The 27,031-nt window shown below is 43.1% G+C and overlaps 1 protein-coding gene across 2 annotated transcripts in view; it reads left to right on the top strand.

Annotated features, from left to right (window-relative positions):
- The window catches only part of COL4A2 (collagen type IV alpha 2 chain), a 136,846-nt gene extending 112,036 nt beyond the window's left edge, over positions 1–24,810 (top strand). The window contains exons 27-47 of one of the 2 annotated variants that reach the window (XM_026036653.1): positions 1,635–1,742; positions 2,902–3,123; positions 5,393–5,554; positions 6,218–6,388; positions 7,457–7,600; positions 9,029–9,154; positions 9,511–9,692; positions 10,565–10,628; positions 10,742–10,816; positions 11,421–11,528; positions 12,124–12,231; positions 13,444–13,515; positions 13,928–14,053; positions 15,006–15,122; positions 16,714–16,875; positions 17,001–17,099; positions 17,800–17,946; positions 18,445–18,561; positions 19,363–19,554; positions 19,892–20,178; positions 23,222–24,810. In XM_026036653.1, coding sequence (XP_025892438.1) covers positions 1,635–1,742; positions 2,902–3,123; positions 5,393–5,554; positions 6,218–6,388; positions 7,457–7,600; positions 9,029–9,154; positions 9,511–9,692; positions 10,565–10,628; positions 10,742–10,816; positions 11,421–11,528; positions 12,124–12,231; positions 13,444–13,515; positions 13,928–14,053; positions 15,006–15,122; positions 16,714–16,875; positions 17,001–17,099; positions 17,800–17,946; positions 18,445–18,561; positions 19,363–19,554; positions 19,892–20,178; positions 23,222–23,476 — 3,044 coding nt within the window. In that variant the 3' untranslated portion in view covers positions 23,477–24,810. The remainder of the gene's footprint in view (positions 1–1,634; positions 1,743–2,901; positions 3,124–5,392; positions 5,555–6,217; positions 6,389–7,456; positions 7,601–9,028; positions 9,155–9,510; positions 9,693–10,564; positions 10,629–10,741; positions 10,817–11,420; positions 11,529–12,123; positions 12,232–13,443; positions 13,516–13,927; positions 14,054–15,005; positions 15,123–16,713; positions 16,876–17,000; positions 17,100–17,799; positions 17,947–18,444; positions 18,562–19,362; positions 19,555–19,891; positions 20,179–23,221) is intronic. The other variant, XM_026036654.1, reaches the window with a different exon arrangement.
- Positions 24,811–27,031: the final 2,221 nt, after the last annotated feature.

Genomic DNA, 27,031 nt, shown 5'->3' with positions numbered 1-27,031 from the left:
CAGGGCAGGATTCTGTGTTTGTAGTCTCCTATACAGCTTTACTCAGCTTCTTGTTGCTACAGCTCCATGCATAGTTGGATGATTACATCCTGGAGTGTAATATTTGCCCAGATTCACAATATTGAAACAGAAGTACCAATGCCAAATTTATGCTATCATCAGCATTGTCCTCTTAGGACATTGTATTTTTCTCCTCATGCCTACTGTTGAATAAGATTTTTAAGCAGTTTTCTCCTGCAATAATGCCACTTAAAAGTTTGCAAACTGAACATKGTTCTAAAATAAAAACCTTTTCCTACCACTTTTTCCTACGGTTTGACACAACATGTTAACATGGGCTTACATCACATAGGAAATTACTGAAATTTGTGGTAAACAGTTGTGGCATTCTCCATCTGCTGCCTGCTTTCTCTAAAATGGCTTTTTAATTAGTACAATTCTGAGCAGAATTAGTGAAAGTCAGTTATCACAGATGGCAAACTGCTATTTGGATAAAAGGCACATTAGAATTTTTCACTGAGACTTGAAAGCCTAAGAGTTTTCTTTTTAATTGCTTTATGGAAAGATATTGTTCATGTAGGAGAGAGAACAATGGTCTTGTACTGCACTGGAAAAATGTAATTCACACTGCATAGATTGTTTATGTGCTCCTTAGTTCTAGCCTTTTTTAAAAAAACTCCTGCTCTTCATGAACATTAAGTAAAACTGCAAAAAAATGATGGCTAAATAATAGAAAAGCAGAAAACTAAAATGGAAAAAGCATCTAAATTCAAGTGACATTTTGATTATTTTGCCATAGTTAGAAATTAATAGAGAGAAACTTGTTTTCAGTGTAATAAATAAATGGGTTGTAATTCATGGTGATGCTAAGCAACAACACTATAAATGTTAAAGCATGTTGTTGACCTTCAAGCAGGAGCAGGGAGCTTGAAGTTCAAGGAATTAGTTCTAGGAAAGAAGAAACAAAATATTCCAGAGGAATTATTTTTAAAAAACATTACCAAATATCTTGATCTTGGCATACAATATCTTAATCAGAATAATGTAATAGAATTCTTGCCTAAAAAAGTGCTCAAATAGTATAATCTTATAAACTTAACAGTAAGAAAAAAGAATCCTAGTAAATGCTTGTAAGCTTTCAGATGTTAAGAAACACTAATATGCAGTTGTCCTTACTGAAATACCAAGTATTACGTCAAAAGGAAGTGAGGGTTTCRTTTTTCCTGGAAGCTGATCTTCAGCCTGAACCTTTTTATTTTAAGCTAAAAATCTTAATTTACAAAACATCCTTCAAAAAAAAATCCCTAAAAGTCTATTAGACTTCTGGTATTCACTCTACTAGCTCCCAAATCATTAGTATAGGAGTCTAGAACAGTCTGTTTAATACATGCTTGTAGCATGCATGTAGAGCACTTAGCCTACTCTTTCATCTCTGTCTTTGGTTCTCGGATACTGTTAAAGATCTACAGCCTACAACATCCAACTAAATTTTTGAAAATAATTAATAGTGATTAATATTTGCATCCTGAAATACATCATTATGATATCCATCACAGTCTTTGCCTACACTACATGCATATGTCTGTTTTGCTTGTTTGCATCTCACTTGCTTTACTTTCTTTAATATAATTTAGGTGCAAAAGGTGCAAGAGGATTCCCAGGTGATCCAGGCCCAGTGGGATATCCAGGGCTAAATGGAACACGGGGTGATCCAGGTCGGGAAGGAGCTCCAGGTCCTCCAGGTATCTTGAAATAACTAGTCATTCTCTATTTATTTATGACATTTTCTCTTTTCTACAGTCACAGGAACCCAAGATTCATCTTCATTTATCTTCCTTTCCCTATTCAAACAATATAATCTGTTACAAAAATCTGCTGKTTTTTTGAAGCCACAGGAATTTCAGACTGCTTCTGTAATGATGAAAAATAACATAGATTCCAACCTTTTGAATGCACTTTATAGTGCAGAATTGTAAATATGACAGTAAAATCTCCTGAAGTCGATATAGAATTAAAAAAAAAAAAAAAACAATCATAGGATGCTTCAGATTCCACAAGAAATATAACCAGTGCAATAATAGAGAGAGGAAGAAAATGCTGGTAGTGATGTTTCTATTTAACTCTTTCCAGCATTAATATAAAGTATACTGAACATGTTAGAGACAGAATTACCCACCTTACTCATAAGCAACTGTGCTTCCAAACAGCGATACTMATTTTTTCCAAGTCTTCAGTAACTTTCACATTTTATGGAAGTTTGTAATAGGCACACATCAAAGTGAGTCAGGCTTCTGTATCTTCCCAGGGATTCCAGCATGTCCAAGACACATCTATTAACTGAATGTATCGGTGTTCTGTTCACGCATAGTAAGTTGTATGAGTCTGAAATAGGGGTCATGATCTCACATGACTCTGAAAATTCCCTGTACCAACACGGAATCTGCAGAAGCAGTCTGGGCATACTGCAGGAGCATAGGAACATCTTACCGCTACTGCATATCCAAATGACTTTTTGTTTATGGAAATGATTTAGCAGAATAAGGTGTTCATAAAATGCAATAGCCAATTGGCWGTGGCCAATTTGAAATAGCTGCCTGGAAGTGACTATCCATAGTGCAGTGGATCTTTTATCAGCAGGGCCCAGAGTACCTGGGCATCCTGAGGCAYGTCTTGTAAGTTCTGCCAGTTTCCACATTTGGTCAAATGTCAAATGCTTTTCCTAAAATATTTTAGTTTTGTTATGTTTTTATGTTACTAAGATGTTAGTTTTCATCCAAAATCTGTGGTATTAAACAAATGGAAATCATTATGTACATAGTTGGTATTATGATGGCATTTCTGGGATTTGAACAACAGCATTTCTAGTGACCTCTGTGACCCTAATCACTGTTTTATTTATAGGATTTACAGGACCCAGAGGAGACAGGGGCCCAACTGGTTTACCTGGACTGCAGGGGCACCCAGGCCTTACAGGAAAATCTGGAGCTCCTGGACCAGCAGGATTGAAAGGCTTCCCTGGTGAAGTTTTAGGAGCAGCAGCAGGTTCCAGAGGGGATGTTGGGTTCCCTGGCTTTCCTGGGCTGAAAGGCCTTCCAGGAGATCAAGGAGTACCAGGAATTAGAGGTAACTGCTAATATTAGTAAGGAAATGCTTGAGTAAGAGATGAGGTATAAATGTAGTCAAGCTACTGAAGTGGAGTTTCAGGTGTCAGTGTTAGGATGTGTGTGACCAACTCACGATCTGAGCATCCAACCCCAGTGCCAGACAATTTCCCATCTCTTCCTGATACATCTTGCATAGTTATCAAAATGCCTGGTTCCTCCAGACAGCTCCCAGAGATCTATTGGTTATGACCAACATTGCACCGAGTGAAATCAGCTACAAAGTGATCCCAAGAATGATATTTTGATCATCTTTTTTTCTCTTTGTAGTGAAGGGAATGGCTTGTAACAACACAAGTAACACTACTAGACCAATGTGGTTGTTATTCTGTCATTTTACTTACATACTGCATAATACTTCTTACTTCATACTCCCCAGAATATTCAGGTAATATATGGCCTTGCAGAATAGCAGGTTGCTCCAATGCAGAATTTGAATCTTTTAACAGAGATCTTTTTAGGTCCAGTTATCATAATAGGATATTACATGTGAAGCCTATTGTAAAATGTTAATGATTCCTTTCCTTGCTGATCAGTTTTGGGGCACTCAGGACCAAGTGAAAGACAACCTTCTGAATTTATTCAGGACTTCAGAATTCACTTTATTTCATTATTTTGCAGAGCTTAATGCTAAATTCTCTATAGAGATAAAAAGCAAATCATAGTTCCTCTACAAAACCTGTCTTTGTAGCGCTCTGAGTTTTATGAGGCATTTTCTATAGCACTCTTGGGAACTAAGCACCTTCTGCCACAGAGTTTCAGCAGCAATTGGACACATTAAAACTGTGGCTGCGAATCCCCCCTTGTCCTGTTGCAATGCAAGTGAGAGGTGAAGAAGGAATAGTAAATGTGTCAGTGACTCAAAGCAAGGAGGTGTCTCACAGGGACTCATTTCAGTCTTCTTGTGATTTTCAATAAAATAGGAAGATCATGTCATTTTTCATGAAAGCTGATTTCATCTTCACAGAAGCCACAGAGTGGACAAAAGAAATGAAGGAACCTTTTGACATTGAAGTAAGCTCTGTTAGATTTGAAAAAAAAAAAAAAGCAGAAAGCATCACTAAAACTTACAGACCAATTTTCTGAGAAGGGGCAGAAATTCAAGATAAAACAAAGACTGAAAAGAAATAAAAGTCTATCACTTTGGATCTCCTTTCTAAACATTTTTATGGAACTAACAACAAGAAATAGTTGCAGCAAAGAGAAAAGGCATTATTAGCATGTCTGTTCTTGATGTGCCCTGGCCAAATACCTCCAAAAGCACATGAATTTTTTGCATGAATAGTATATACATATATGTGTGTGTGTGTATATACATATATATATAGTTATATATGAAGCAGCTAGTATGCTTCACATAAATACAATCTGAATATTATCCACTCAGCCCTTCAGAATGGAGCTCTAATCCTTCTTCTGTTATTGAGTCAACTAACTTTACATGACCTGATTTTCCACWCAGTATATGTCCCTACATTCAAGTCAATGACAATACCTTGATATAAGAAATGAATAACGTTATTTGATCTGCATTTTATGTGCTATGTACTTTTGAAGTCCCATACACTACTGCTTCTCCATTCTGAACGCAAAGCAGGGATTTTTTTTTTTTTTTTATCTTGAAGGACCTGGCACTCATGTTGCTTTTATTTGGTAAAGGCATTAATTTTCAGTGCACTAAATAGTCTAGAACCAGGGCCATTTTACCTAGGAATATTTATGAATCTTKTAATAACACCTTGCAACAACATTACTTGAAAAGTTCTGAGTAATAACACAAAAACAGAACACATTGTTTGCCTTAAATTTTCTCATTTCAGCCTACCTCTTTCAGAAAACATAGAGTATTATTTCTGTAGTTCTGTCAGCTGTCTTATTCAACTCTTACAAAGACACATAAAGAGAGAGAGTACAAGAATTAAGGAGATACTGGGGTCAAAAATAGAAGAACCCTGCTCTGTGTCAATTTGCTAAATGCTAAAATGTTTCCATTAATTTGAGATGACCTAGTCAATATTTCCAAAGTAAACCATTGAAATTATTATTGATAATATGAATTATTTAAAAACTGATAAGCAGCCTATTCATTTTAACTTCCTGTACTCACTGAATTTTTGAAGGAAGAATGTATTTTGAAATTTGAGTGTATTCACACACACTTAGTGAAATAATATCTAATAATCAGCTCTCCAGGTATTTGTACTTTCTAATGAATGATTCTGGTGTTTTAGGAGCGGATGGCAATCCAGGTTTGCCAGGATCCAAAGGTGATCCCGGGCCCCCAGGCCCCCCTGGTTTGGTCGGTTTGCCAGGAAGACCAGGAACGCACGGATTCCCGGGGAYACCAGGAAATCCTGGGCCAGATGGCCGGCCTGGCCCAGGAGGACCCATCGGTGAGCAATTGCTGCTGTCCTGTGTCCCTTCTGCTTCTGTGCCAGGGCAGCCGTGGTCTTGGGATAGTGGCACATGCCAGGCTTTAACTCCCAGGAAGGAAAATGACAGTAATAATGCAGGAACTCCTGGACGCTGATTGTGAATTATGGTGATATTGTAGATACCAGTGGGAGTGATGATGGTCCTGACTGTGAGGGCTTCTGCTTTTGCTTTTATAGCCACCTGCAGGCCAGATCAGAGCTTTCTTAGCTGCCAAAATGGGAGTTTCATCAGGGAAAAAGGACTAAAATAAAAGAGGATGGGGAGGGAAAGGTGTAGAAGGTGTGGAGCGAGGTTGGCAGAGCAATAGCAAATGAGGCTGGTTTGCTATTGACATGAGAAGAATCAATCTGCTTTGTAACACCAAGATTTTATTTTATACAAGAAAAACATTTTTCTGATAGATAAGCTATTTTTCTAAACTAAATTTATAAATTGATAAGCTAAATCTAAATTTGATAAGCTAAATAATCATTGCTGCAGTTCTTTGCTGAAAAAGAAAATCCTAATCCCTCCGCCTCACATTGAATGTGGTGTTGGAGCGGTTTTCAGCCTGTCTAGCTGCCTTGTGTGAAGCTGCCCTGCATTTCTGAAGGCTTTTCATCTCCCCTTCCACGCTGCAGGTTCACCTGGTGCGAGGGGGGAAGATGGTGAAAGAGGCTTCCCTGGTCCCGTGGGCCTGAAAGGTCTCGCTGGGGACAAGGGGGAAACAGGATACCCGGGACTGCAAGGAATACGTGGTGTGACTGGTCCCCCTGGCATAAGTGGGATGGATGGCTTCCCAGGTGAAAAAGGTAAGCTCTTAACAGCTATATTAAAATAATAATAATAGTATTGCTTGAAACAATTTTGAGATTGATAGGACACATTTGCTCCTGAGGTAACCCTGTTAAAACAGTAGAATTATGGTGACAGGCCAAATATATTTCAAAACCATAGTAACTGTTTCCACCTATGTTATGCCTGCCCAAAAGCTAGATGGTGACACACAGCACTATCTAGAAGAGCAATGGAAGTTTTATTTCTCCTTTGGAAAAAAAAAAAATGGATTATATTTACTATTTGCTGTCTCCAAAAGTCTTTCTCTTGTCTGAGGCCAACCAGTTCTCAGTGGAATTGAGAGAGATGTTTCCCCAAACCCATGCTGTAAAGCTGTTGAAGGCTGGCAAGTTAGATACTGAGCAAGGCCATCTCCAGACACAGGACCTTGCTCTTGAGTTTTGCCAGAATACTAATGCTTTATACAAAGTGGTGAGGTGGTCCCTTGCCAGTTACAAGAGTGTTATGTATAATGTCAGGGGTCTGCGCCACGCTGAGCATTTCAGCAGAATTCAGCTCCACATGGAAACAGGAAGGGGAAGCGCATGCCCAAGTGCATGCGGCCATGTCATCCCTTGTGGAGATCAGGCTCAGCCAGAACTTTCTGCCCAAGATGACTCTGGAGATTTGGTAGGTTCTCATTTGAGAGGAATTCATATGTGCCGTTAGTATGTCCCACGTGAAACAGCACCCCTTGTTTCGAGAAAAGTCCAGTAATTTTTGGTTAAAAAAGGCTTGGCCAGACCCAGACTCATCATTTTATTTCTAGTCAAAGAAGAAGGGGATGACTAAAAGCTTTGTGTGGAGATGGGTAGCTTTAGTGCTTGCCATGTCCACAAACTTCCCTCTGGGGAAGCAGCGAGCGCAGGTGCCTAACGGGGAGCTGCAGATTCCTCGATGCAGCCAAAGGCACCAAAACCAAGCACTGCAGTGCTGACCTTTCCGGGTAGTTTTAGTCCTGCACTCCTAGCTCACGTTTACTCATCCATTGGAGAAATCCGCTTGAGCCGTGCAACAACTTTCTTCCCTTTTCTTCTCCGAAGGCCTGCAGGGTTCGCCCGGCGTCGATGGTTTCAAAGGCATGACAGGCCTGAGAGGCAGACCGGGAATCAAAGGAATCAAAGGAGAATTTGGCTCGCTTGGCGCCCAGGGGGATAAAGGCACCCAGGGCGCACAAGGCTTTAAAGGTATCTGCTTGCGGGTRTTACCAGCGTTTGCTTTTCACATAGGCAGAACTATTTCCCAAGGATACAGAGACAAAGACAACACGTATTTGGCACGGTAAATTTAGCTCAGAAATTCCTCTGTCTGCTTCACATGTGGGCCCCAGCCTGAGAGGCCTGGATTTTAGCCTCAAGGAGAGGTTGGTTGTCTCCGAGTCTGTAGCATGCTTACGTTGGGGCCAGACACCTCACTGTGAGACTGATAGTGGTACCATGCGGAGCACTTAAACAGGGCTCTTTGACAGAAAATGTGAAGCAATTTGGGGGAAAATACTCAGATTCTGCAACACTTGCACTGTGAAGATTCTGCATCACTTGCACCTAATAATGTGCAACAAAGATCAAAGGCATGACACTAAAATATTCAGAAAAACAAGCAAGTTGAGTAGACAAAAATACAGAAACAAAGTTATCAAAATGAAATTAATGCTGTGACTTGGTCCTTCTTCTCTTTACATAGGTTGTTTTTTTGTTGGTGGTGGGTTTTTTTTGTCACAAGGCCAAAATGATCATTTGAGGGATCTAGAGATAGATACTTAAGAAAAACCGGCCTGAAGTCCAAAGGTTGCGAAGCGGTGCTCCTAATTCAGTGGAGACCTGGGCAAAATGCAACTCAGAAAACATCATGCTATTAGCTAAATGCAGGTTAACTTATCTCACTTTTAGGCACCTTGAGTGTCTTGGAAAAAATATCTTAGCAAAGATGTTATGGTATATTGTGGAAGACTAGATAATCATGGGAGACAAGGCGAGGTGGGTGGCCCATCTCCTCCACAGAGGGACAGACACGTAGTCTATTTGGGTTCTTTCTTCGGGATACTTACTGGCATCACTGGTAATCTCCAAGGAAAGAAGAGGAACAAAACAAATAACTTCTTACAAGCCCCAACGCTCTTTTGCCCACGCCTGTCTGCTAAAGCCCTCTTTGWCTTGAGAATGCTCTTTCACAGGAACTAACCTACTTCTCTGTGCTTTCTCCAGTGTGCTTTTTGRCTTTTCTAACCACATGATTCCTAACTGATCTGCTGAGAGGTAAATTATCTATCAGAGAGGAGCCTGGGTCCAGCTCCCCAGAATTGTATGTACAACAATTTAACTCAATTTTCCTTTTTTCTTAACCTTTTTTCATTTTTCTTTTTGTTTTTTTTTATGCTTAACTGCTCTGCTGCTGTGTTGTGTTGATACAGGTCCCTTTTGTACAGTCAGGTTTTCCATAACTTACGTTAACCTCTGAGATGACCTCTGAGGTCCCTTCCAACCTCAGCCATTCTGTGATTCTATGAACCCCAACACTTTTTGCGAAAATTGCACTTCTGTTTGCTCTTTTTCCAGCCAGCACGACACACCTGGAAWTTTTTTTTTTTTTAATTATGGTTTTCTTTTTCTCTTGAGGTGACCGTGGGGACCAGGGCCCCCCAGGAGAACCCCCGGAGCTGAAGCCTGGCATGCTGATGGAAGTYAAAGGGGAAAAAGGAGAAGTCGGAGAAATTGGCACAAAGGGATTCTTTGGCTTGAAAGGTCAGTGGAGAGCAAAATAAAGGAAGCGCATAAACCCAGGGCTGTTGATYGGTGTCTAAATATCTCTCTCTTATCATTTTCAATATTTTTCACTGGGCTGCCACCCACCCAGCAAGCTCCTCGATAACTAAACCTGAGTCCCTGGAGGATTTTTCCCAAAGTTAAATCTCTTCTGTGTAGACACTGCTTGTGTGTGCTGCCTTCTCGTGCTCGAGCACTGCGGTGCCTTCTCTCTGTGCTTAGAGGAGGCCACCTCCTCCTCTAGCAATGCCTCAACAGGCGTTGCTGTTGCACACAGAGTATCTGCCTTCCCTCTTTTTGTATTTAAAGTCATTTTTCTTCCTCCGTCTCTGCAGGTAGTAAAGGAATGCCTGGCCTGCCTGGGAAGACGGGAATTCCCGGCTCCCCCGGGCATCCCAGTTACGTGGCCGGGCTCAAAGGGGACATCGGTGCTAAAGGCCTCACGGGTCTGAAGGGGTATCCTGGTCCCGCTGGCTCTCCCGGCATCCGAGGCTTCCCCGGGAGCACGGGGGGCAGGGTGAGTTAACGGGCCAGGCCCTTCGCTCGCGTTCAGCTTCCCTAGCAAGAGTCTCTCCCACCTTTAAAACTGCCCCACAGCTGAGGTTCAAARGTAGCAAATATGATAAAAATTGAGGAAAAGGGACAAAACTATAAGGATCCCTCTAGATAAAACATTTTCCTTTCATCTTTGCACTGTTCGTTAAGCAGTCCTAAGAATCTTTCTCATTGGAAAGATTATCCAAACTTTGAGAGCAGCTTTTAGCTGATGAGGCCCTGGATTCTTCTTTCCAGCTCCCTGGCACTGTTATCTTAGTGGCTGTTAAAAATCATTCTCAGCTCTAGCCCTGCTATYCCCTTCCCCTCCCCACTGACTGTGCCACTGCTATAAACCGCTCACTCACCACTACTCACCCTAAGAATACAAMGTCTAAGGATCCAAGCAATTCACCATGACTTACTGTGACAGTAAAATGTCACATTAGAAAAAAAAATAAGAGAAAAAATACAAGTCTTCCTTACAAAAGGCCTAGCAGCAGACTCACACATAGACTCGAAAGCTGCATTCCTTTCTCAGGCATGTTTGCCTCTAGATGCAAGGGGACTTCTTCCTAACTGAAGGCTGCAGGATTCAAAACTGGCACTATTGTGTATGCATGATATAACGGCCCCAAATTTCCAAATTAACTTTCTGCCAACATAACTTGTCATCCATTTTGCCTTGGTTTTGTTTAACTGATTTCAGCCAAATGATTGCCATTAAGTACTACAAAAAYTCCAAAAGAGTAAATACAATGTTTTTTTTWAAAAAATATTTTCAAACTGTGCTGCTTGGAAGGTTGAACAAATGTTCATCTTCATTAATGTTGTCTGTCTTTCATAATATGATAGGGAGAAAAGGGTATTCCAGGAATTTCAGGCCATTTTGGTACTCCTGGCTCACATGGTGAAATTGGTAAGTTTGTTCTCTTGTCTAGGCATTCCTTGTATTTTTTTAACCATTAAATACACAACATTAAGTTCTTGAGAGTCTTAAAACATTGATTCATTATTTTTCCCTTGAAATAGGTGAGCCAGGAGAAACCATAAATTTACCAGGAATGCCAGGACTTAAAGGCGAAGTTGGTGTGCCAGGCTTAACAGGTATTAATTTCACAGTTACTCTGGATGTATTATTTAAAAATATAATAGTACATAAAGGCAAAGACAGAGAGCTTAGCACATGCATTTCATGGCTGCAGAAGCCACATCCTCATGGCAGCTCCTGAAGAGTTGTATCTTTTCTTTACTGAAGTTAGTATATGCTATGTTTAGCTCTTACACTGAAAATGCAGGTATGGCAGTAACCATCAATCACAGGCAACTCTAGGAAAACGTTTACATATAACGTTTTGCCATTGATGACAAAAGGAGCAATATCAAGCCATATTGATATAAGATAGGATGGCCTAGTCAGGTTGCTTTTGGATTGGTTAGGGAGTGTATTAAAATTGGAGCTATTCCTGCACAGCACACACTTGAGCAATGCTGTCATTTTCCACATAACATGAGGAGTATATTAAAAATATATATGTGCTGTGGGAGATTATTCTCCCAGGCTATAGAAGTGCACTGACTGAAAAGAATGTCTTGGCGTAGCAAGGCAGGACCCATTCAGGTGGCAACCAGTGTTGCTTGTAACCGTGCTTGTTAGCTTAGGGATGCATAGAAATTATTGAAAGGATTTATGGTTTATATTTTGTTGCAGGCTTAAGAGGAAGCATAGGACAAAAAGGTGAAGGGGGCGATCCTGGTTTCCCTGGAATTGAAGGCCTCAAGGGCATTCAGGGTGTCCCTGGCTCTGTGGGACCAGAAGGTAAAATAATGTTCCTTTTAACACTCACAAGAATAAAAATAGTTAAGAAGAAAAAGAAAAACAGTCTTCCCTCCAAAGTCATTAAGTTTATAAAATATTGATCATTCTGTAAATGGGTGATGAGCAGTAAAAAGGTTGTGGAACTCCCAACTACTAGCAGGAAATTTCAAAAGATAAACCCTGCTCAGGCTGKTCTACCCTTTTTTAGAGTGATTATGTATCTAGTCCAAGTGTTGTGTTGCTGGCACACTCAAGTACTCTAACACTATCTCAATACTGCAGGAGGTGGGCATTTCAGTGCTCTTTTATCATATGAATGAAGTAAAATATACCATTTTAATATCAAAAGTTCACTATGTTTCTGAAGGGGTCAGAGAAACAAAACTTGCAGTCAGCTGTTTTTAGCTTACCTTGTCCCTCCTGCCTTTCCTTCCCTGAGTTTTGTTGCACGTGGACAAACGGCGTCATTCCATTCCAACCCTTCAGGGCAAAACACCAACATTTTGCTACCTGCCAGAACGGCAGCACGTGTCAGCACTTGGGCCCGCCACGTTTTAAGGATGCTCACGAGCAATGTTTTATATTTGCTGTACAGGTTTCCCGGGCCTGGTGGGCCCGCCGGGACAGCAAGGAAGTCCTGGCACTCCKGGCTTCCAAGGTGTCAAGGGAACCCCCGGCTGGCCCGGCTTGCCCGGACAAGCAGGTACCGACCCTCTGTAGCCGCTTGGTCTTTCCTCTGTGATTCCTTGTGGGGTGAAGGAGAAGAACGGGGATGTTGTGCAGGTCAGAGTGCCCTCGCTGCCTGTAATAAGCACTCATCACATGAGAGCTCAGGTGCCTTAAAGAAGACCTGCCCCACTGGCATTTATGTGCTCCAAAGGACTGGAGTGGGGGGGGGGGGTCATATTAAGTGACTGCAACCTCTCACCAAGAAAGTAGTTTCATTTCATTTTCATTTTTTGTAGAAGCTRGGAAAAAAACCCCACAAAAATAGCAGAAGATTATTTAAAATGCRCTAAGAGTAGTGATATTTAACATTAGAATGTGAAACTGTGGCATTAGATAGCAAACAGTGTAATTGTACCTCATTACCACCAAARCCAATAGCTGTTTTTACAACATGTATAGTTGGAAAGATAAGTGACTTATGACTCAGACAGAATTCTGCTGTCAAAATACAGACAGTATTTGAAAATGAAATTGCTTATATCATAGAGTAYAGAATCTCTTTGGTCTGATCCCTTAATACCTGAAATTAAGCAGATCTTTGTCTATAGGATGATCAGAAATTCCCCTGTTTTTAGAGAGTTTCATCTGTCTGAATCATCACAAAATCTAAGCAATGTGGTCATGAAAGCTGGACAGACATCTATGTTTGTAAAGACTGAATTGTCCCCCAGAGCTATGTGGCTCTGTCCAGTGATTACAAAGGTAGTTTAAAAATCTAATTTAAACGTTTTGCTTAACTCTTAGACTTGCACAGATTTTATTTGTAACAGCAGTAACAGCTGCCACTAGACATTCTGTTAGTCCTTTTTTTTTTAACTGACACAGTAAATTTCTTCTGAAGAGAGAGTCRTCATAATTGCTTCTAAGAGTGTCCTTGTTTTGAGGATTTTGAAAAACTAGGATACTCACAAAATTGTGGTAACAAGAGTAGGACTAATGGATTGTTACCAGRTAGATCTCATTTTTTAAAAAAAATCATAGTTTATTAGATAGAACTAAAATTTGCCAGTCGAAAAACATGGAGTGAGTGTATTTGCTTAGTAAGTTTATTGTAATTAATTCATGTGCACGTACTATAAAACATTTTGTCACAAAACTGTATTTAATCAAGCACTTTTTTTCCCCRAAGAATACTATACAAAGAATACAAACTATTAAACTAATCTTGTGTGTTGTGTTTGAACAGGTTTACCTGGCTTAAGAGGAATCAATGGATTACATGGTTTGCCAGGTACTAAGGGCTTACCCGGATCACCAGGTCAGTAAGAAAATTTTATTCAGCCTCTTTACACACACTTTTATCAACAGTGTTGACTGTTAATCTGCAAGTTTGGTGCATGAGATCTTTGCAACGTGGCTCCTTTCATTGTGCCAGTGCAAAGCTCAGTGTAACTGCCAGGCCACTGGTGGAATTTGCCTCATTATTGTGGGATCTGTCAAACAACTAAGTATATTTTACACGGTGCAGCACAGGTGACTTAGACTACAACTTAAAATCAGAATTCCCATGCTCTGACAAAGTGAAAACATTAAGACCATTACCTTTTCTTCCCATTACAGGCATATGTCTTTTGTAAAACACCATGCTCTGTACATGTACATTGGCAAGCTGAGATGTTATCACGCCCAGAAACGCTTCAGCTTTTTAACTGTAAACCACTCCACAACAGGTCCRGATGACTACGGCACTGCAGGATTCCCAGGTATCGCTGGTGACAAAGGGGAAGCAGGAGAACCCAGCAGAGTGGAAGGCGGCCAAGGACCTCCAGGCCAAAAGGGAGACAGGGGTGTCCCAGGTTGGTGCTCTGGAGACTGGGATTTCCTGATGTCTCGTTGCAGCTGCAGGTGTGCAGAGTATCACCAAAGGCAGCGCAGGACAGAGAGCTGCATTGGCTCTTCTCCCACCAGGGAGAGAGCCACCAGGCTGGCACTGTGGATGAATCAACTGACTGGCTTTTTTAAAGGAAAAATAGATTTCCAACATTTGGCTCTGAAAGGAATAAGGACTGGCAAATGCATGGAACTGGACTGCCCCGGCCTGCGTTCCTCAGTGGCTTATTCMTGTTTATTTGTGTAATGCTTTGTTAATGCTAACATGCTGTGTCTTCTCGAGCACCACTCCAGATTTACTGCCAAGTCTTAGAAAAAAGAAACTATATAGCTTATTTCGCTCATGTTTGTTTGTCAGGATTAAATATTTATAATTTTTTKATTGAAATATTGACTAGCCAAAAGGGGTTTTGTGGTTTCCTGACAACTTGCATCCATCTTCCATTCAAAAGGGTAATTTGTCATTGGTGGCCTGATTAMCAATTTCCATTTAGGGACAATTTCCATGATTTCAGACTTTTTTTTTTTTCATTTGAACCACAAAAACCCCTAAGGGTCTCTCAACCCTGACGCTGTAGGACAGAGAAGTACAAAGCTGCTTTGTCCTCTGCTCCATACAGCTTGCATATTTTGACAATATTTTTTATCTTGAAAAAATATTTTACCTGGAGGCACAAGATTATTACCACAGTGAGATCTAATTAACTATTCATAGAGGTTGGGAGCAAGTCTTCTTTATGTTTTTTAATAAAAATCCTGTMCAACACAGCCTGAAAAGAGTAAAATAAAAATCAGTGGGAGCCGCAGRTGTTTTTCATTTTGAAAATCCTATTCAACATACTTAGTACAAAGTGAGTCGGTATAGCTGCAGTTGTGCATTTTCCCTTCAATGCTGAGTGTTTGTTCTCTTCCTTTCAGGACTCCAAGGACCCTTTGGCATTTCAGGGGATGTTGGATTTCCAGGGCTTCCTGGGATTTCAAACATATCAGGATATCCTGGTGATAAAGGTTCTCCAGGGCTCGACGGAGTGCCAGGTAATTCATGCCTTGCACCCTCAGACAACAACAGAAGGTGAAGTACAGTGCCAGCAACAGCARGCATTGTGATTAGAGTCATGATTCAGTAAAGCACTGCTCTTAAAAGCAACACGAAAGTACCTGTCTTGATACTCCATGAATAAGCTTTAGAGAGAACTCTTGGCATATAAAATAGGGATAAAACTATCCAATGCTTAAGGCAGTACCTCCAGGATGTCTTGAAGGGTRTTGGTTTACATTCAAATAACAGATTTAATGATCCATTTCTCTCTAACAACTTTCAGAAGTATTATGATAACTTAATACCTTAAAATCTCAGATCACTGGCAGACTTGTAAGCCTACGAAGCCTTATTCATTCACCATCTTTTCCTACATGAGATTATTAGGCAACTTATTACGTGGGAAGGCATTAGCTTTTCTCTTTCTAAAAGTCCATGCATGAGCCTGTTTCCTGCATATACAGAGGACGACAAGTCTGTGGCTCTGTATATTTGGCAGCTGATTTACCTGTTTTTTGTTGAACTGCACAATTATTTTAAACTTTAGTGCCACAGCAAAGTACTTAAGGCAGGAGTTACAGGTGTTCTAGTGTCAACTTCATATGACATATGGTTTTATATGACATGTAATTTTTAGTGTAAACTTAGCAAAAACTTAAATAGGTAAACCAGCTGTGAAACCAAGAAAATAGCCAAGTTTTCCAATGCAAATAAAATGCTAGTTAGCCTAACTTTGGATACTGCTTCCCACTCCCTAGACTGTCATTGGGTTAAAAAAAGAAAAAGATAAAAAAGAAAACCAGAGTCACTCAGATGACTGAACACCAGAATGCCATCCCTCCCAGATGAAGTGCTGAGATAGACAATTGAGATAGTGCTCTCTTACTTGGCTTAGTGCTTCCTGTGTCCTGCACAGGATCCATCTTTAGCAGCCAGAGCAAGTCCCTCTCTCCTTGGAAACAAGGTTAAATCTACATCTTGCATCAGGCACAGGAGACAGCAGAACAGAAACCTGCCAGGTTTCGCTCTAGGCAATAGGTAATTCCAGAAAAAAAAAATGCTGTTCCCATAAATTTCAAGGCAGAATGAAGTAATTATTTGTATCCAGCTGTTCAACTGAAGCCGAAGTAGAACAGTAAGTCCTCACCCTATTTACCACCTGGCACTGACTCAGGTGTTTCGGTGCTGTCCAGTGTCTCTGCAGTTCCTTGGAGAATTTAGGACCCCGTAGGGGTCACTTGGAGGGCCCTTAGAGAATCAGGGCCTTTGCTGAGGAAGGGAAGCTCCTGAGAGGCTGCATCTCAGCGGGCTCCTCAGCTCTGCTGGAGTCTGGCTGTAGGAGACACCGAGTGCCAGGGCATCTCAAGCTCTCACTCCTCTGCCCCTGCAGCATGGACATGCCAGGCTAACAGCAGGAGTGGCAGGAATGCTGAATGAGTCCACTGGGTCACTAGGCCTTAGCTCCCTGCTTAAATTAAGGAAATACAACCTGGGAGAGTACAATTCAATAGCATTATTAGTTCTCCCCTGCCCAGATCTTAAGGCAGGCAGTATAATCAGGTTATGACCCCAATGTGCTCTAAACAGGCTACCCAGGACTACAGGGACAGCCCGGGATACCTTCTCCACCTGGAAGCAAAGGAGAAAGTGGACAAGCAGGTGTGAGTGGACAAAGTGGCCCAAAAGGAAGTAGAGGTGACCCTGGACCAGCAGGGAGACCGGGAGCTCCAGGGTACCCAGGACCAAAAGGTGAGGATGGGGAGGGCTGCTCAGCTGAGGGCGTTCTGTGCCAGCACAGATTTAATAGCACAGCTCCTGAATTCACATGGTCTGCACTGAAATGCAATAGTGCCATGTGTCATTTTGCATTCAAGGTCGCAAGGGTGAGCAAGGTGTCATCGGCTTTATGGGCACCGTAGGATTTCCAGGCGACTTGGGACCCATTGGACCCAAGGGAGATAGAGGAGTAACTGGTGAGTAAAGACAATCAGATGCTTGGCCCTTTCCAAACTTTTGCAGCTACACAGAGCTGATGTGCCTGGCCCTGCCTTCAGCAGCAGGTTGGGCTAGATGCCCTCTGGAGTCTCTTTCAACCTACGTGATTCTCTGTGAGCTCTGGGAAATTCCTTTCAACAGGTACCTGAATGTAACATGTGTAATTTACTGTTTGCCTCCATTAAATTAATTCTGTGCAAGGTGCTAGCTTCAAATTCAGAGCCATTTTTGGAGGGGGAGCGTGTAAAGGAAACACTTGTGATTTAAATTAACACCCATGCTATACCTGCAGACTAAGTCTACTGGATATTTAGAAATATTAAAAATCCCTCCTTCCCTTTATACCAACTGTCATTTACTTATTTGTCTTGAGAAGCTAACGGAAAGGTGACACTGCACCTCCAGGTGCTTGGGGGAATGTCACAACTTCCTGTGTCCTGTCTAAGTGAGCAGCAGCATCACTGATCTCTTTTTGCTTATCTTTATGCTGTCTAGGGAAAGACACATCCCGTCTTCACACACATTCCTGCAATACAGCAAATATAGCTGCTATACCCAACATGGTGTATTACAGACAATCATCGTTTCCTCACAGTTGCAAGTCTGTGAATGAAAGCACACTGAGGAAATTCCCTTTTTTTTTTTTGTCAAGCTGTCTCCTCTTGCCTCCTCTCACAGGCTTTCAGGGGCCTCCAGGCTCTCCTGGACTGCCTCCACTTCCTCCAAGGTTGATTGCTGAGCACGGTTCACCAGGYCCCCGTGGAAATATAGGACCCCAAGGAAGCCCAGGAGACATGGGACCTCAGGGCCCACCAGGTGACCCAGGTAGGAGTCACACACTCAYAGGAAAGCTCTGTTCCCCTTAGAACAATGAGGCCATCAGAGCACCTTGGGTTCTCTGTAATGCAAGCCAGAGTCACATTTGTGCCTTTCAAAGTTAGGCTTTCCTCCTCCTCACCCTGTCATTCAGACAGGACAAGACAGGACAAAGCTTAGGCAACACTCAAATAACCCAAACAACATCAGACCATCAGACAAGGATCTCACTTAATTCTGGGCTGTAAGTCTCTGATGGGAAGGGGTGCATCCATGAGAGCCTGCTTGGACAGTAACACGATGGGTGATGTGCCCAGCTGATGCATCCTCCTGGCCTATCAGGGATGTGTGCTGCTGGCAGGTATGGGTCAAGAGTTGTGGGGCTTGCTCACTGTGGCTTTCTCCAGAGAAGATGGTGCCCTTTGCCTGAGCAGGAACCCTGGGATGTTGGGCTGGGTGCTGTGTCTGTCGCTGCAGTCACTGCTCACTGCCCCCCTTGGATGACAGGTTTCAGGGGTGCACCGGGGAACCCAGGACCGCAGGGCCGYGGCGGCATCCCCGCTCCTCCCGGCTTCAGAGGGGAACAAGGAGCAACAGGGGAGCAAGGCCCCGTGGGATTCGAAGGTGAGTCACATCGCCYACGCGCCGCTTCTCCCCTTCCCATTTCCTTGCCATGAATTGTCCTGTAGCTACTGTGTCACTGGCCGGGGGGACAGGAAGAACGGGAAGGTCACATCTTCACAGCTCTTCCACAAGGCACCGCTGACCAGCTTCTTGGGGAGGTAGTTTAAAGCACAGTGTTCAGAGCAAGTTGTGTTAGAGGTAGAGCTCGGTGCCTGCACGTGAATAGGTTGTTCTGATCTATGTTTGTATTTGCTGCCTCTAATTACTACAGCCTCCAGTTTTACTAGCAGTTATGCTCATGTAAATAAGTATTTCCATAGGTAATAGGTAATGTTTAAGAGAACATATAAAAGAAATATCTGTGTGCTTATTCAGGCAAAGAGCAGAAACATTACCATCTTAATGAGCTAAAGCACACAGAGAAAAAAGAGCATTTGCAGAGCATAGTTTTAACTCTATGAAGCAAATACAAGAAACTCAGAACATCAGTTAATCCTGARTAAGTRAAATGCTTTTAGGGAAAAAMCATCTTCCTCTGTGTTGTACAAGGGATGATAAAACTGATCAGAACCTTACCTGTGACTTGCCCAGTCTCTGACAGTGAGGTATGTCATTTAGAAACCGGGGAGCCTGACCCATCAGATCAATGGCTTGAACCCTACGGCTGCAGGTGTTTTAATAGTAATTTCCATAGGAAGATGTTATCTCACAAGTGAGCTCTGCTTCTAGGCAGCCTAGCTGAAACATGAGGGCATTTGTGGGATCCTGAAGTGATGGGCGTTATCTCTTTTGCTCCCCAAGGGCAGCCGGGCCGCCCCGGGAGCCCCGGGCTGCCGGGCATGCCCGGGCGCAGCGTGAGCATCGGCTACCTGCTGGTGAAGCACAGCCAGTCCGAGCAGGAGCCCATGTGCCCCGTGGGCATGAACAAGCTCTGGAGCGGCTACAGCCTGCTCTACTTCGAGGGACAGGAGAAAGCACACAACCAGGACCTGGGTACGTCGGCCTTTCCCCGCTGCCCTCCGCTGATGCCTCCCTTCTGTATCCTTTGAGTGGAGAAAAAAAACCCCAAAAGATAAAATTTGGACTGCAGCAAATAGGCTTAGGAAGCACCAAAGTAAGATATAAACTGCATGTTTGCCTATAGTGCCCCTGGGAGAGATTCTGCAAGTCATTAGGGCTGTTTGGGGGGGAACTATAAAAACAGGGACACGTTGCAAAACACGGGGTTTTACTAATACATGTTTATGAAGGTGTAAGAAACAAGAAATGTTTGTTATCCTCTGTGAGAATGGATACCTATATCTTTTTTTTTTTTTTCTTTTTCAAACAGGGCTGGCTGGCTCATGCCTGGCTCGTTTTAGCACTATGCCTTTCCTCTACTGTAACCCTGGAGATGTTTGCTATTATGCGAATAGAAACGATAAATCCTACTGGCTCTCAACGACAGCCCCTCTTCCCATGATGCCGGTGGCAGAGGAGGAAATTAAGCCCTATATCAGTCGCTGCTCCGTGTGCGAGGCGCCCGCTGTGGCCATCGCTGTCCACAGCCAAGAAGCCTCCATTCCCCGCTGCCCYGAAGGCTGGCGCAGCCTCTGGATCGGATACTCCTTCCTTATGGTACTTGTCCTGCAGCTGCTGTTGTGCGGCACTGAGCTTTAAGTCTCCRCCTCGGATACTAAGCAAACTGTTCTGTTTTAGGCCCAGTAGCACCATGACTAGGTAGTCTCTTGAGGGAGGAGGACGGCAAAGCTAGTTTCTAGGAAGCAGCTGAGAAACAGAATTTTGTGAATTGCAGAGAAAGTTGCCTCTTTGTCAGATCAGCATCTGGAGCCCTCACTTCATAGAGAGAATTGTGTCTGAGGGCAGAACACAGGGACAGCCAYGGATAAGTGAGGAAAAGTGCCCTGAGGTGCAGTGTCAGCCTCCAGGGACTTTTCTCATCTAGAGGAAAGGTGGGAGTTACTGATAGGTATCCCAGGAAGAAGACACTGACCTGGAAAACAAAACAAAAGCACAAACCCTCTCCCCTTCTTTCTGCAACTCAAAATCACTGCTGTTTGGTAGCGGAGCTAGAAGCTAAAACGTTTCACCTAGTCTAGAAAGAGTTTCCTTGCTTCTGGCTGCAGGAGCTCCATACATCCATACATTTGTATGCAGGAGCTGCRTTCAGATAATCACATATAATCCTGCAATTTTTTAACTAGGAAATGACATCTTATGGGATAGCTTTGCAGTAGATGGGCCATAGGAGACCTAATCAAGGGCCCCCACCTGCTTTTCTTGCTCAATTAAACTCCAAACTGCTACCTGTGGGATCTAGACTGTACAGAAGGATCCTGGAGCTGCCCAAAAGAAGTAACACAGTCACCAGCAGCTAGAATCCGCTCACGTGAATGCTTGAATGCTCTCACAGACATTCACTTGTCCCCCTGGCTGGCTTCCTTGTAGACTTGCTTGGCCTGCTTGTAGGCTACAGCCTGTCCTAGAAACTCAGTACTGGACTGAATGCCCAAGTAAACAAAGCTGGAGGAAAGAAAAGGATTTCTCTGGCAGAAAACGTCACAGAAAAACTTTACTCAGCCTCTCCCATGAATCATTTATTTGGAAAAAGGTTTACAAAAGGTTTATAAAAATAAAAAGCAAGCTGGTATTTTTCATCTAGTTACAGAAAAAAACTTTGAGAAAAGGYAGATAAAATTTTTGACCAGCCCTACACTTGACCTTTCTTTAGCTCCTGTAAAACACATCTGATACCAATCTCATCATTAATCCTTGGAATGCCTGTGGAGTAACCAAACATTTGTGAAGCCCTGTGTAAACAGCAAGCATTGTTAAGGGCAAAGTTGTCACCTTGACCAGAATGACTTGCTAGGACAAAGGCTGCCAGGASCAAGGAACATATGTGGGGAAGAGGTTCAGAAGATAAATTTCCCCATTTCTCTCAGCTCATGTTCAAAGCGAATGGAGTGTTTGCTGTACACACTTGGTGAAATTTTTGCTTCTTGTGCAACCACTGAAGGGAAAATTACACCCACTCCTGGTTATCTCAGAATACATATTGTTTTGCTTCCTTGGCTGAAATGTGTTACCTCCTTCCCTTGGGTGAGGCTCAGCCATGGAGGGAGGAGTCATGGGCCCTTGCCCAAGCAGCCCTGCTAGGCCAGAAAATTTTCATGCAGGAAGGGCCCTCCATTAAAATRTGTCTTTAAAAGGAAGGGGTGGCAGAGGCCTTGCAGAAGAATAAAAGCACTGGCCATGAGAAGAAAAGATACTGCAGAAATGACAGGTGGAAACTGTACAGTGAGCCTAAGAATAGTGGAGAAGGCTGTTACCAAGTTTGGACAGCCTGGAGCAGGCCTGCTCCCAAGCTCGGACAGCATGGGAAGTTGTTGCTAACTGCTCTCCAGCTCTCACTGCACAAGTGTCAAAGCAACAACAAAGCTACTAACAGTTTATCCCTTGTTCTTAAAAGCTTTGCTCTTCCAGAGGAGCAAGAGAATAGGTTGGCTTCTGAACTTCACAGCTTAGCAGGGCAGCCTTTGCGTTTGGCATCGTCTTGAGAGTTTGCGAGACAGCTGATGTTCATCCCTGGGCTAAAAAGGGAAGCAAACCACCCAAGCAAACAAAATGGAAARCCCCTTAGACCTCAGCCACGCGTCACAGCAGCCAAAGAGCAGAGTCCATCATGCCGTTAAAACGTGGTCACTGCTGTCACACATTTTTATGAGCACAAAGGCCTGTGCAGCTAAGCCAAGCAGTTAAGGTGTACACCTGTGTTCATACGTGAGGAATAATACAGTGTTCATTAGAACAGAGGCAGCAAAACATACTGCATGTGCCCACTACATTTACAAAAATTTACATCCCTACATCTACAAAAAGTGTTGATCAACTTTATTCTCAGGTAGCAACCTTATATATATCCCTAATTCCCTCAGCTTCTAACAGAAAATTAAAAGGTTTCATTCAAAAATGCAGCTATGTGGTTCTTGTAGGGAGACTGTTTTTTTAGAGATGCCTTGGATAAAACAAATTAAGCAAAATTCAGTTCATTAACAGAGTGCAAGTTTAAAGGTAACAGTTGAGTGGTTTAGAAAAGTGTAATTTGAGTTTAATTTGTTGGTAATGAATGTCCCATAGAGGGGATGGTTTATTGGAATATAGGCTATTTTCTCCTCCTATGCTGTTCATATGTGATGCAGAGTATTAAAGATACTATAATAAGGAATATTCCAGTTAAGTATATGGGGAAAAATATCCTTCTCAGTGGGGGTAATCAAACACAGGCACAATTGGCTCAGAGAGGTTGTGSGATCTCCATCCTTGCAGCTGCTCACAACTCAGCAGTCCCCTGGAGCAACTTAGTGCGGGTTTGAAGTTACTCCTCTTGGAGCAGGGCATTGGCTGAAATGACCTCCAGAGGGCCCTTTTAACCTGAATTAGTCCCTGATTCCAACCACTTCTAACAGTGACAATCTTAAGATGTTTGCCAGAAGAGTTCAAAGGGACGTCACCATGTGAAGTGGCTCCTTTGCATAGTGAAGGCACAGCCAAACCCCCAAGTTTTACCWTGGTAAAACTTGATCGTGGCTGCTGAGCCCTCTCTAAGCTTCKGAACCTGAGGCTGCGCTCTGACCGCTGCCCTCCTTGTCCCCCACAGCACACGGCGGCTGGTGATGAAGGTGGAGGACAGTCCCTGGTTTCCCCCGGGAGCTGCCTGGAAGACTTCCGAGCGACCCCCTTCATCGAATGCAATGGCGCGCGTGGAACTTGCCACTACTTTGCAAATAAATACAGCTTCTGGCTCACCACCATCGACCAGCCCTTCCAAAGCAAGCCCTCAGCAGATACGCTCAAGGCAGGACTCATCCGAAGCCATATCAGCAGATGTCAAGTCTGTATGAAAAATTTATAGAAGTCCTTCATGGTATGAGGAACCTGCTTAAACTGCAGTTCTTATACGATGAACCCTTCTATGATGTTTAGACATTTGAATAAATCATTTGGTGCTTTTTTAACTTATTACCTCATCCCTAGGTGCAACACAAATTGAGTATAACACACATATGTAGTGCTGTGTTATTCTACCACTACGATATATATTTTTTGCTTCTCTAACATGATGTCATTTGCCAACTGATACAAATACTCTCAGCTTTGAAACACCAGAAAACTTTCCATAATAAATGGTTACCTTGGTCAGATACCCACTGCATTTACTCTTAAGAGGATATATGTATCTATTCTATTAATTGTATTTGTCACATCAGTAAACACTAACAGCTGTATTTCGCTCAATTAATGTATGRTGGTCAAAACAAGTGTTAAATCCTTGTAAAATACTGAAAGTATACCCAGGAAAAGGCTTATGTCTAGCATTAAAATCTAATTTTGATGTCAGTATTTTATACATGGCCATTTTAAACAAACCCAAAGCAATCATCTTTTTACTGTATTTGTTTTTTCAAGCCTCACCCCATGTTATCTCCTTAGCACTGACAATAGCAGAAAAGCCCACAGGTGCTCCAACAATAGCAACCACTAAATGCAGTGCTCCTTCTCTTGTGATAGACTTTATGAAAATCAGCATGTTATTTTACAAGCCTGATGGATTCTTCTAGATATATCCCAGGCCAAAGGATCACTAAACTGCTCTTCTACACCCCCGCTCTGTTGTGAACATTCGTTCCTGTCACACTACACACACAGCATCCACACTCAGTATCTTTCGCATTGCAGCTTTTCCCCTCTGAAACGAAGCCCCAAGAACAGGTTTTAACTGTGCAATACCAAAACAGCGATCGCACAGAGGGCAAGTTTTCCAGGAGGGTGTATTGCTCAATGCCACATTATCTTCCCACCCAGACCCTTCAGGCCTGCCAGCTGCCCGCACTGAGGGCACGCAGTCCTGGTGGCTGGGGACAGTGGCAGTAGGATCCAGCGGGAAGGAAGCAGGGATCTGCTCAACACCATCTTTTCCTATAGAGCACCACGCTACTGCATGCCAGGTTAAATGGCCAGAAAAGCTGCTCTTTCCTTCGATGAACAGAAGGAAAGTTGCCTGTCACTGCTGCCAGAGAGGGAAAATAATCAACTTCAAACCACTCGTTCACTTCCTTATTCAAGTAGTCAGGTTATATACCTGAACACTTAAAATTGAACTTGAAGAGACTTTAAAAAATGGTGGTATCTTTTTGAGCAGTTACCTCTCTCCCGCTTCTGGTGTCTACTGGCTTTTGTAATTACATTCCATCCTCACTGTATCATAAATAAAAAATTGTTTTTTTCTACACCTCTATTTGTTGATGATTTCTATTTTGTAAACTGTGCCTTTTCCTATCAAATACATATCACCTATTCTTTTGAATTATTTTACTTGTCCCTAAGGGATAAAAAGCAAACTCCAGAAGCCTTCTTCAACTGAAGCAGCTATACATTTGCTTTCCTCATGACATTTATAAAACCTCTAAAAGGGAAGTTATGCTTCTAGAATTGCACGTTTAAACTGAACTACTAAGACAGCATTTCATCTGTTGTTAGGAAAAAATGGCATGTTGCACTTTAAGCTGAATTATGCTCAGAATTGGAAACATATTGGGGGCAGTATTAGCCAAAGCTATCCCCTATTTGCCAATCATTTTAAATTACACGCAGTAGTAACAAATGCCCCAGAATCATCAGTCTATCTCTTCCAGGTCTTGTTAGACTCTGATGATTGTGGGATGATCAAACATTCATCACTAAAGACTCTTGCAACATGCGCCTTTACTACACAACTCAGCACAGTAAATATTTTAAGGCAGTTCACGCAGACAAGAGCTGGTTAGGTGGGTTTTAGTGGCTAACATGTTGCCTAAACATTCCACACAGCTAATTTTTGTGCAATTAAAACAGGGGTCTGAGAGCTGCTTTACGTCTTGTTTTTCTCTGACATCACATCATCTGTTCCTCACCGTTTGTTCAGCCCAGTGTCAGTGCAGCACAGAGTTAAGCAGTCAGGCACATAGCCCAGGGAACGTGAGGGAAAAAAATAAAGGAATGGTGTCATGCTGGCTTGAACTTTTGTACTTCATTTTTGCACATCATGCACTTCAGTTCTGCGTGCTTCTCTCCAAGTCTGCCAAAGCACGTATGATCACTTCTTTATTTTTTTTTTAAAGGGGAGGAAGCTAACACACTGGAGGAAACCCAGGGASTACCTCCAACAGCCAGAGGATTCCACCCTGGGAGCTAACCTTGAGCACCCCGCGCAGCTCCAGGGAGCACTAACGCAAATCGTGTCCTGGCCACGGGTTCACGTCCCCAACGCACCTCCTCTCGGCAGGTTCAAGGCCAGAGGGGCTGGTTGCCCGAGTACTGATGGCTCCCCCGCATCGCACAGGAAGCCGCCATGAAATCACAGGATATCGGTGGTTAGGGAAGGCCTAGGGACGTGCCCTGGTCCGACTGCCCCATGCAGCAGCGATGCTGGGCAGGTGGCTCTTTCCCAGTGAGAAACTCAGCCTCCCAAGGCTCACGGCAGCGGCAGAGGCCTCAGGTGCCGGGGTTGCGGCCATGACACAGCCCAGCCGGTGCCGCCTCAGCAGCGGCCACCGCACAGGGCCTTGCTGGAGGCCAAGGCCAGGGGCGCCCATCTCCCTGCGGGGGCAGCCCCAAGAGGGGCAAATATGTCACGGATCCCAGCACCAGCAGGCAGGGAGGGTAGCGCCACAGGRAAGCAATGCAGAATATGGGGTGTTCCACCAAAACTGCTCAGGATGTGGGCGAGGGTGCAATGACACCAAAACAGGTGACCCAACAACTCCACCACACTCCGAGGCAGCCTTCTCTCTCACCCCCCAGGAACACCCAAAACTCAGCCCTTACTGATCCCATGCCAGCTTTACATGTGCCGCAGTCCCGGTGTCAGYGGCATCCTTGAGTTTTTTGCAGCAATAAAGATATTTTGAAAGCCCTCCCCCCATCATAGAAGGCCAGTTCTCCAGTATTGCTTAACTTCTGTCCATCTTACCCTTTAAAACGGTCACTTTTATAAACAATCCTCACAAACACTTAAGCAAGAACGTTATTCCCCCAAACATTTGGCAAAACKATTGCTAGCTCAAGTTCTAACATTCAAAGTAAGAGTAGCTCTGGCCCAGCTTACTACTGGCCAAGTCTAGGGCATCCTACGGGATGGCACATTGCTAGCCAAAAGCAAGTACATTAACTGTTCAGTCAAGATTAATGCTCTCTCCAAGAAGTCCTAGTGCCATTTCCTCAGCTCCGAGTCCCTATGCTGCAGCTTCAGTAAGCCAAGCAGAATTTTTCTGACAGAATGGGGCAACACTGAGGGAAAGGCGTCTTTAGCAGCACTGCAGTATCAGGATACAGCTGCAGAAGCAGCAGGGGGCTCAATTAGTGCTAGGAGAGTTAAATAACCTAAATGGTTTGATTCCAGAAACAGGAGCAGACCAGATTTTAATATTTC

This window comes from Nothoprocta perdicaria, unplaced genomic scaffold (assembly GCF_003342845.1).
Source record: "Nothoprocta perdicaria isolate Ctin4 unplaced genomic scaffold, notPer1 scaffold_183, whole genome shotgun sequence".
NCBI lineage: Eukaryota > Metazoa > Chordata > Aves > Tinamiformes > Tinamidae > Nothoprocta > Nothoprocta perdicaria.
This window is presented reverse-complemented; position numbering and strand designations above follow the sequence as displayed.